Source organism: Cryptomeria japonica, chromosome 2 (assembly GCF_030272615.1).
Source record: "Cryptomeria japonica chromosome 2, Sugi_1.0, whole genome shotgun sequence".
Taxonomy (NCBI): Eukaryota; Viridiplantae; Streptophyta; class Pinopsida; order Cupressales; family Cupressaceae; genus Cryptomeria; species Cryptomeria japonica.
The window spans coordinates 677,993,484-678,003,891 of record NC_081406.1 but is presented as its reverse complement, the minus strand read 5'-3'; the positions used below and the strand labels follow the sequence as shown (position 1 = coordinate 678,003,891).

The following is a 10,408-nucleotide window of genomic DNA, read 5'->3' as shown; positions in this document are numbered from 1 at the left end:
AACAAGTTGTATAGTGATAGTCAGAGTGTCTTTCATCTTGCAAAGAATCCAACCCTTCATTCTAAAACTAAACATATATAGCTTAGGTACCATTTCATACAATCAATTTTAGAGGATGGACAACTAAAGCTGGAAAAGATACACATTGGCTAAAATCCTATAGATATGTTAAAAAAGACAATAAGTCAAGAGAAACTGATTTTCTAGTTTTTATTGGCCTTCAAGCTCGATAACTGTGCAAATGAGAAACAAGCCAAGTCTCGATGTGTCAAACCAATGGGAGCTACAGGTGCAATAATGTTCATCCAAGATCAATCTCTATGTGGAATAGTGTTTGGTGTGGAGTTGACCATTCTCCAAGTGGGAGATTGTTGGTATGTATTGATTGGTCATGTTGCTAGGTTTAATTTTTAGTGAGTTTGTTAGCCACACTTTCCCCATAAATTAATTAATGAGGGAGTGCCCCCCTCCTATAGGGTTTAGGGAGACTATCCCCCTAGTGGGGGCCTTGTGGCCCAAGGGTGGAGCCCATAGTAGGGATATGGGGGTAACATATCTAGTGGGGGCCGCACCCTCAAAGAAAATATTGTCCATTGTTTAATAAATGAGTTGACCTTTGTTTTGGTGTGTAAATCGACCTTTGTAAACTACTAAAAAGACTTGGTAAATAATTAGATTGTAATTTGTACATTATTTAATAAACCAGTTGACTATTATTTTGGAATTCGTCGTAGGAAAGGAAATATATTCATTTGATGATGGATTTTTTAAATATCATCAAGTTAAGATCCATGAGAAAGATCCACCAAAAGTGATCTTTGCTGTGGAATGTGGATCCTTTATGTCTCTTGTCATACATTTAGTTTGAAAAATGCACCAACAATATTCAATCACATCATGGTCAATGCATTTAAAGACTTTATTCATGACTTCTTGATGATTGGATAGTATATGGGCTCATTAAAAATTACATCCAAAAACTTTACACTATGTTAGAAAGGTGCACAAACTTACAAATTTCACTAAATATCAAGAAATGTATTTTTGTGATACCTTTTGGTACACTTCGAGGGTACATTATATGCAAATAAGGATCAATGTTTGATCATATGAGGATTGCATCAATCATGAAACTACCTCCACTAAAGATAGTGCCTAAAGTAGAAAATTTCCCAAGCTATACTGGTTATCACCACAAATTCATCAGGGTACATGTGACAATTGTGATGCCATTAGAAAAATTACTCAAAAAAAATCTAAAAAATTCATCAATTGAATATAACAATGTCAACAACCCTTTAACATACTAAAACAAAATATAGCTAAAGCACCCATTCTAGTATTTCTAGATTGGAATGCCCCCTGTCATGTTCATGTTGATGCATTTATAGTTTCTATAGGAGCATTTCTCACACAACCCCATGACAACAAAGACCACCCATAGCCTTTGTCAACCACAAAATCTCTCAAGTTGAAAGAAATTATATTGCTACTAAATGAGAGGTCCTCGCAATGATGTATGCTCTTCTTAAATTCAAGCATTACCTCTTGTCTACACCATTTACCTTCTACATGAACCATGAACCACTAAAATACCTACTTAATAGGCCACTCCTACAAGGGAGAATATGTTTAGGAATTCAATTTTAACATCATGGTGAAACTAGGACTAAATAATCAAGGTATGGACTTCTCTCATTGATACAGGAGGTGTTATACTAGCCTGTTTATTTCACGTTCTATGTTAACCTCATATCCCTCTTTTACTATTGAGTCTAGGATGTAAATACAACAAATATAGAATACTTTGGACCTCAAAACTTCGGTCTATGTTCTCCCACTTTTCTTGCTAATAGGTAGGGTATGATAATGAGTTCACACATATTCTCATTCTTTCACAAGATTATAGTTTTTTCTTTTCCTCTTATATTTGAAAACTTAGATGATATTCCTTTTTCTTGTCTTTTTCCCATCCTTATCAGATTTGGAAACTATAAGATTATATATTATAGCCCTTTCATTCAATTCATCATATTGATTGATGTTATCATGAACTTTATTTTATGCTATTTCACTTATTACATATATACGTCTCTTTAGCATTTGTATCTCTCTCATGACTAACTCTATGATATTGTTTTGATATTTGATTATTTGTATTTACAGTTTCATTGTATCTAATTCTTACCCTAGATTCTATATTAACATCTAATTTGGAGATTATAACATTGCATACATCTTTAATCACTACAAAAGAAATGATCCAAAAGACCACATTTATACATAATTTTTAAAATTATGAAATGATTGTGCAAGCTAGATTCCTTTTAAAATCTTAAATTGAAGTGCAAATATGTGAATGAAATGTGAATAACTCTTGATTTTTTTAAAGCTCCTAGTGCAATTCTTTTATAATCAAAATAAATGTATTAATTCTTTTAAATACAACGAAATAGCCATAAATCACTTAAACATTTTATTTAATTAGTAAAAGTTAAACTATTCGCGCAAGACTTAAAATGGGTAGGAAAACAAGCTTTATACTAATTGTGAAGGAGACAAGGAGAAAGCATCATAGAAAAGAAGCAGATTTGGAATTTGTCACAGAGTCGTCTTCTTTTTTAGTAAAGACCCAGTCAGCATTATGAATCGAGATCATTTTCTGTAAAAAAATTGGGAATTCCATGCTTGAGGTGCCACCAAGTCAGCAAATGCAAGATTTGTTTCTTTAATTCAAACTCTGGCTGTACCTGGTAATGAGCTTCTCATTCTGTTCTAATCTCATATAATTGGCCTAAAAGTAATCTTCCAACAATGGCGACACCGGCCGTATCATTTCCATTGATGTTGCTTGTGAGACTTGGAGGAATAACTGTGGCGTTGCTGGTGCTTATTTGGGTGATGCACTTCCGCGGAGGCATGGCCTTGATCTCTGAGGACAAGAATCTCATTTTTAATGTAAGTCTTTTAACTTGCGCGTTGCTTTTGTGATTGTGAAAATATGTTTCTTGTGTGCCTTAGATTTTTTGTGGGTTCTCTCTGTGTGTATTTTGTGTGGTTTGGTTCGATGCAAATTTGACATCTGAGATCACTGAGGTCCCCCAAATGGTTCATTGGGTGCACATCGGGGTCAGAGGAAGCCCATCAGCAAGGTGGATTCTTTCCCCTTGGATATTGTTCATGTTCTGTGCCCTGGGTTTTGACTTTACGATCAAGACAACTATGTTTTCGCAATTTACTCGAGAAAAGGAAAGGGAGTGTTTCTGGTCATCCCAAGCTAGAGACACCAATTTGGTATATGCAATCCCTGAAGGGGATTGTTTTTCTATTTTGAGTATGATGCCCCTTATGGGATCTAAAGGGGATTTATTGCTTAATCCTCGTGATGGGTCCTACAGAAAAACCCAAGTTGTTGACAAGCTTAATGTATTATGTAAGTGATTTCAGAAGATTCTTGAACAACACATTGCAAAAAGTTTTTTTAAAAGAACCTTACATATTGTTCAAATTTTGAACTGTGTTTCGCGGTCATGGCCACAAGGGGATCTTTTTCTTAATCGTTATGATGGGTTCTTCAGGGGAACCCAAAACATTGACAAACTTAAACTATTATATGGATGGTACCAGAAGATTCTTGGAGCAACACACTGCGAAACATCACTCCAAAACAAAAACTTAGATATTGTTCAAATTTTGAACTCCTGATGTTGGAGCTCATGTTCAAGCTTATTATTAAACTCAAGATTGTCAATCCATCTACATCGAAAGAAAAAATGATCAACTGTTCTATATTTGCTATTGTTTCAGGGCTAAGTTCCATGTGCTCAAACAGAAGTGGACTAAATAAATCCTTATTGCGCATCCTCCATTACTGCTATTCCAGTTACTTTCATGAATATATGGTTTCCATCTACCCAACGGTTCAACCTTTAAGGGGACAATGTGAAAGCTTAAGCATTTTTTATGTCCTGAGCCACATCAAAGCTAAGTTTATGATCCTCACTGGCAGGGAAACCCTGTTGATGAACCATGCATCCTTACCTGTAGCTTACCAGCCCATTCCAAAATGTGGCACTTTTTACATTACTGCAATTCTAGTTACTTTCATGAGCATATGGTTTCCTTCTACCCAACTTTTCAAACCTTAAGGGGACAGTGTGAAAGCTTAAGCATTCTTTAAGTCCTGACCCACCAAAGCTAAGTTTATGGTCCTCACTGGCAGGGAAACCCTATTGATGAACCATAAATCCTTATGTGCAGCTTGCCATCCCATTACAAAATGTGGCAGTTTTGTAGGACACAAATGTTTTAGCATGTCTTTTGTTGGACTTGCTGAAGCTTGAGGTCAGTTTTGGTCACCTTTTCTGTTCATCGTGCTAATAAATATGAGATTCTTCTTATCTAATTGTTTGGATCTATCTGCTCCCAGGTACTATGATCCTCTGCATTGTTTCGGCATGTAGAAATAATATTATATGAAGACAAAGTTATGCAAGATGTTGTTCCTCTCCAAATTTAAACAATTAATAAATATCTCTTTAGATGTGGCCTTTCAACTCTTAGATGCATGCAGACGTAAGGGCTGTGGACTCCTGAAATGCACATATGCATATGCCCAGACATCCTTCATTTCTCAAGGTTTCAAAGGGCCTTTCCTATATGGAAACTAATCGAATATATAGAAATTTTAAGTACCAATCACGGCTCAATCAACCATACTTATATCAGTTAAATGAAGCTGATTACAAAGCTGACAATGATGACTTATTTGCTAAAAAGTAATCAGACTCGCAATGTTTCTTGTTTGCCATAAAAATGACAGTTGGAACAAACCTAGGCGGGACAACTTTTAACCTTGAGCATCTCTTTCAGAAATTATATGACCTCTAGCAGATATCTATATATATATATATATAGATATATATATATATTTGCTTTCTATGGCCTATTCTGAAAATTTGATTTGTAGTTTGATGAGAGATTGACTAAAGATGCAGGATTTTGATGATGAAGCGTTGATCTATTTTAAATTATTAATGTCCATTTCAAAGGGAATTGGGGAAGAAGGGAGCAGGGAAAATGTCCATTTACAGGATTTTCAGTTCTCCTATCACTGTGATTTCACTAATCAAATAACAAAGAGCAGAAGTCACTTCTTGCCATCATTATAATTTGTCACAGGAATTATGAGAGGCATAGGAGCAAGAACAGTGGGATCAGATGGCACGCATTTAGCAACCTGAACACTAACAAATTTCCCTCCCATGGAGGGTGTCAATTGTAGGAATGAATTTTCCACAGTCCATGAAGACAGAAGATAACAACAAGAGCTTTTGGATTCAACCGTGTAAGTTTTTTGCATCAACATTTTGGATCTCTAGTGAAATAGAGTTGGATTGCAAACTTAGCTTTATACATAGGTTGCAATTGCAATGAATTGAGGCTATAACAACAATGTTTTAAGAAGGTCAAGTCTACAATCTGCTTAGTAAGTTTTAAACTTTTTTTCTTAGCTTCTTGAGAAGCCTTTCTTTGTTTCCTCCCATGAAGGGTGTCAACTGTAGGAATGTGTTTTCCGCAGGCCATGAAGATAACAATTAGAGCTTTTGGATTCAATTGAGTGAGTTTTTTGCATCAACATTTCAGATTACACTCAATGATCCATCATCAAGATGAGGAGTGAAATGAGAGTTGGATTGCAAACTTACTGAGAGGATTGCAAACTTGGAGTTCCTAAAATGTTGCTACAACAGCCCCCCTTTCTTGTCTCTGCAACTGATATATGGAGTTGAGTTCACAATCCAACTTTCATTTCACTCCTCATCTCGATGATGGATCAGTAAGTGCAATTGAAAACATCAATGCAAAAAAATTACACAGTTGAATCCAAAAGATCTTATTGTCATCTTCATGGGCTGTGGAAAAGTCTTCCTACTATTGACAACCTTGATGACAGGGAATTCTGTTTCAAGCTTTTTGGAGGTTGAGGATAAAACTTACTTAGCAGATTGCAAGATTAGCCTTCCTAAAGCATTGCCATGACAGCCTCACTTTCCTGCCCTTGCAACCTATTTATGGAGCTAGGCTTGCAATCCAACTCCCATTTCACTCCTCATCTTGATGAAGGATCACTAAGTGTGATCTGAAACGTCAATGCCGAAAACTCACATAGTTGAATCCAAAAGCTCTTATTGTTATCTTCACGGACTGTGGAAAACTCATTCCTACAATTTGGGTCTTGTTACTTAGTATATATTTATACTTTGAGTTCTAGTTTGGCTCGGAGAAGCTTGTAAAATTGGGATCAGGGAGTTTCTAGCTTAACACAGACCCTTCTAGCAAGAGGACATAATTTGAATGCTTCGACCCTTCTAGCAAGAGGACATAATTTGAATGCTTCCTAATGTTGGGTCTTCCATTATTTGATTATTTAAGTTTATGAAGCAGTGTTTCTGTCTACTGTATTTTGTTTTGTTTTATTTCTTGCCTCATGTGATGATGTCGTCCATTTATTTGGATTTTAAGGTGATCTCTTTCTGTAATCTTTGGAGTTAGAATAATGTGCAATTATATGCTGAAACCAATTCCCTACTGTGAGCCAACGCAGTAATATTGTATGTCATGGTCTGTATTTTAGTGCTATTATAAGTTTACCTGTGTTAAGTGTGGCTTCAGGCATGATTTAGTAAGGAATGAATATGCTTAAAAACAGTTGAGATTCTCTTTCTTGCTGACCTGGTTTGTGTTAACTGCATCTTTGGAAGGGTATATAAATGTCAGTTGGAAATCTGGAATTCAATTGCTTGAGAGATCCCGCGTTTCTACTTCCTTTGAGAACAGTCCAATTAAAGGTGGATTTCAGCTAGTTTAGGAGGCAATCGTCATGAGCATTTTTCAAACTTGCATGGAAGTTGGGAAGGGTTGGATTGAATAGATTTTGTCCTCTTTCGAGCAGGGTTTGGTCAGTCTGATGTTGTATATCAAAATCCAACATTTTAGTTAAGCAAATATGATCTAGATTCTATATACATGAGCTATTCTGTCTATAACCTCCTGAAAACTGAGTCTGATACTAGTTTATTTGTACAAGGTCAAAATTATAAATGTTGTCCTATAATTTTATTCTTCTATGGTTGACTAATAATAATGATGCTAATAATCAGTCTCTAATATGTGGTGAAATTCCTCAACTAGATGCATTCTACAAATGATGGTGCAAAGCTAGGATTTCATTTTCTGTATAAATAGGGGCCTCATCTCTTGTAGCTGTAAGTTCAATCTGTCAACACAATTTCTCATTTAGAGAGCCTCTTGAAATAGTTTGCCTCCAACATTTGGACTTGCAGGTGCAGAACATCATTGTTGTGCAGCTTACTCTTTCTATTTTGGTAACTGCTTGTGCTCATGAGATTCTATTTTCTATTATCATTATCATTTCTGTTATGTTTCAGCATTGAACGAAAACATGGTTGTCATTGCTTTTGCATTTTCATAAGGCTGATTGCATCCACATGGTTGTATATAAATGTCAGTTGGAAATCTGGAACTCAATTGCTTGAGAGATCCCGCGTTTCTACTTCCTTTGGGAACAGTCCAATTAAAGGTGGATTTCAGCTAGTTTAGGAGGCAATCGTCATGAGCATTTTTTAAACTTGCATGGTAGTTGGGAAGAATTGGATTGAATAGATTTTATCCTCTTTTGAGCAGGGTTTGGTCAGTCTGATGTTGTATATCAAAATCCAACATTTTAGTTAAGCAAATATGATCTAGATTCTATATACATGAGCTATTCTGTCTATAACCTCCTGAAAATTGATTCTGATACTAGTTTATTTGTACAAGGTCAAAATTAGAAATGTTGTCCTATAATGTTATTCTTCTATGGTTGACTAATAATAGTGATGCTAATAATCAGTATCTAATATGCGGTGGAAATCCTCAACTGGATGCATTCTACAAATGATGGTGCAAAGCTAGGATTTCATTTTCTGTATAAATAGGGGCCTCATCTCTTGTAGCTGTAAGTTCAATCTGTCAACACAATTTCTCATTTAGGGAGCCTCTTGAAATAGTTTACCTCCAACATTGGGACTTGCAGGTGCAAAACATCCTTGTTGTGCAGATTACTCTTTCTATTTTGGTAACTGCTTGTGCTCATGAGATTCTATTTTCTATTATCATTATCATTTCTGTTATGTTTCAGCATTGAATGAAAACATGGTTGTCATTGCTTTTGCATTTTCATAAGGCTGATTGCATCCACATTTAAAGTAGGTAGCAACATCTTGTCTTCTTCACTTTTCAGTTTTCCCATTCATATGATTGATGTTTAGATTGTTAATTGAGTAGTGTCCTTACTGGTTTTGGAGTAGCTCTATTTCCTACCTTGGTCACCTCCATTGGAGAGGGTGATTTTTTGCTTTGTTTGCTTCAACGATGTTTTATCTCTTAAATTTCATTGTAGTCGGTATAGGGTAAAATCTTTTAATCGTCTATTTCTCTAACTTTAATTGGGTCTTCAAATTCTTAATTCTTTGTTTCTGTTCCCTCACCATTTTCTTTTAGTTGCATTTAATTCCTTAGGATCTTAGGTAACGAGGCCTGCTCTTTAAGGAAAATCTAAAAATTGCTTCTAGTACATTTGCTGGACTGGTATGGTTACACCTTTGTTAAACAGTAAATTCTTATCCAACAAACAGTAAAACCTGCGATTCAGTATGCATTTGCCAAACTCTGGAGGTTTTGTGAGTGATGATACACTAATAACTGATTGTGTTTTATCTTTCAAGAATCAAAAGTATATCACGACCAATGTTATCATACTGTCACCTCTGGGAAAATCCTTCTACACATATTTTGTATCATGAAGGGCACAGTATTTTGTGGAATACTGGGTTGTGGTTAATGCTTATCATAAATGGACAAGGCGAACTGATAAACTCATTGTTTTCTGTAGGTTCATCCAACATTGATGCTCATTGGATTCATACTGCTCAGTGGTGAAGGTAGGTTGTGATCATTCTATTATTTCCTTTAATTTCTAAAGATAATCCAAGATCAACCTTTAAGCACTTTTATATTTGGATTATGTAGCATTGATTTGTAGAACAAAAATGTTGCTTTGCCAGATAATTTGTTTGCAAAATGAGCTTCAACAGTATAAGGTTGGGGTAGTGAAGGACAGCTTTAATCACCACTTTAACATTTATAATGCTATGTTTATATTCAGGCATGTTAGCATACAAGACAGTTCCAGGAACCAAAAGTTATAAAAAAGCTGCGCATCTTGTTCTGCAAGCCGTTGCATTTATCATGGCCATTATAGGAATTTGGGCAGCTTACAAGTTTCATATTGATAAAGGAATTGACAATTTTTACAGTTTACATTCATGGCTTGGTGTGGCTTGTGTCATATTATTTGCTATCCAGGTATGTGAACATTTCAAATTCTTTGTGAGTTTTTACTTATTTTATCTGTGTTATTTATTAATAAACTATTTAGTTACTGTGTATTATGCCTGTCATGGTTAACATATGTTTTCCTTTTAAGTTTGTTTGTATCTGCGATATCTTTTGCAGTGGGCTGTTGGCTTTGCAACATTTTGGTACCCAGGTGGTAGTAGAAATGCCAGAGCTACCTTGTTGCCATGGCATGCATTTCTTGGGCTTTACATTTATGGATTAGCTGTGGCAACTGCTGAAACAGGGCTCTTAGAGAAGCTTACTTTTCTGCAAGGAAGTAATATAATTGCTAGATACTCATCAGAGGCTATATTGGTAAATTGCTTAGGACTAGTATTGGCTCTGCTCAGTGGTTGCGTAATTCTATCCACAATTTCACCCACAAATGGTAAGCGTGATGTCTTGAAGCAAGGTGATGTGTTGAGGACAACAGATCGATTGACTGGCCACACAAGTTAGGCAAAAATTCCAGTTTTATTGCAACCATGCATGTTTAGGAAACAATAAAAGATAAATGTTTCTTTGTATATGGTGCCATTAATATTCTTAATAATTTTTCCATATTTGATTTGTTTTTCCTATATTAGTCAGAGTTAAAAAATGGATTAGTTCAATAAGTTCGAAGTTGAGATCTATGGTTTGCACAGTCCCTTATACCCTTATATTAATAGAAAGGAATTTTTGGGAAAAAATAGCGTTAAGTAATCAATTGATGTTTCAGATTATATTTTGTGATCTATCATTACTGTTTTAATTAGTATTTCAGATTATATTCATGGTTCACCAGCAAAATAAATCTTGATGATGCATCATGGAATGCAATAAAAAATATAGATTAAAAATTTAGAATTTTTTCTCAAAAGCTCCTTGCTAATAAGTTCAATGACACGCACGCAGGTGCATACACACACAGAAAGTTTAAATGCTTTTGACCCAGAGCTGTGAA

At 35.3% G+C, this 10,408-nt stretch overlaps 1 protein-coding gene across 1 annotated transcript; it reads left to right on the top strand.

Moving 5' to 3' along the window:
- Window positions 1–2,535: 2,535 nt before the first annotated feature.
- On the top strand, window positions 2,536–10,079 carry LOC131036872 (transmembrane ascorbate ferrireductase 2). The gene is made up of 4 exons (XM_057968879.2): window positions 2,536–2,958; window positions 8,957–9,005; window positions 9,230–9,429; window positions 9,580–10,079. Exons 1-4 carry the CDS (start codon window positions 2,815–2,817, stop codon window positions 9,919–9,921), a joined length of 735 nt encoding a protein of 244 aa, XP_057824862.1. The 5' UTR covers window positions 2,536–2,814; the 3' UTR covers window positions 9,922–10,079.
- The last annotated feature ends 329 nt before the right edge of the window (window positions 10,080–10,408 follow it).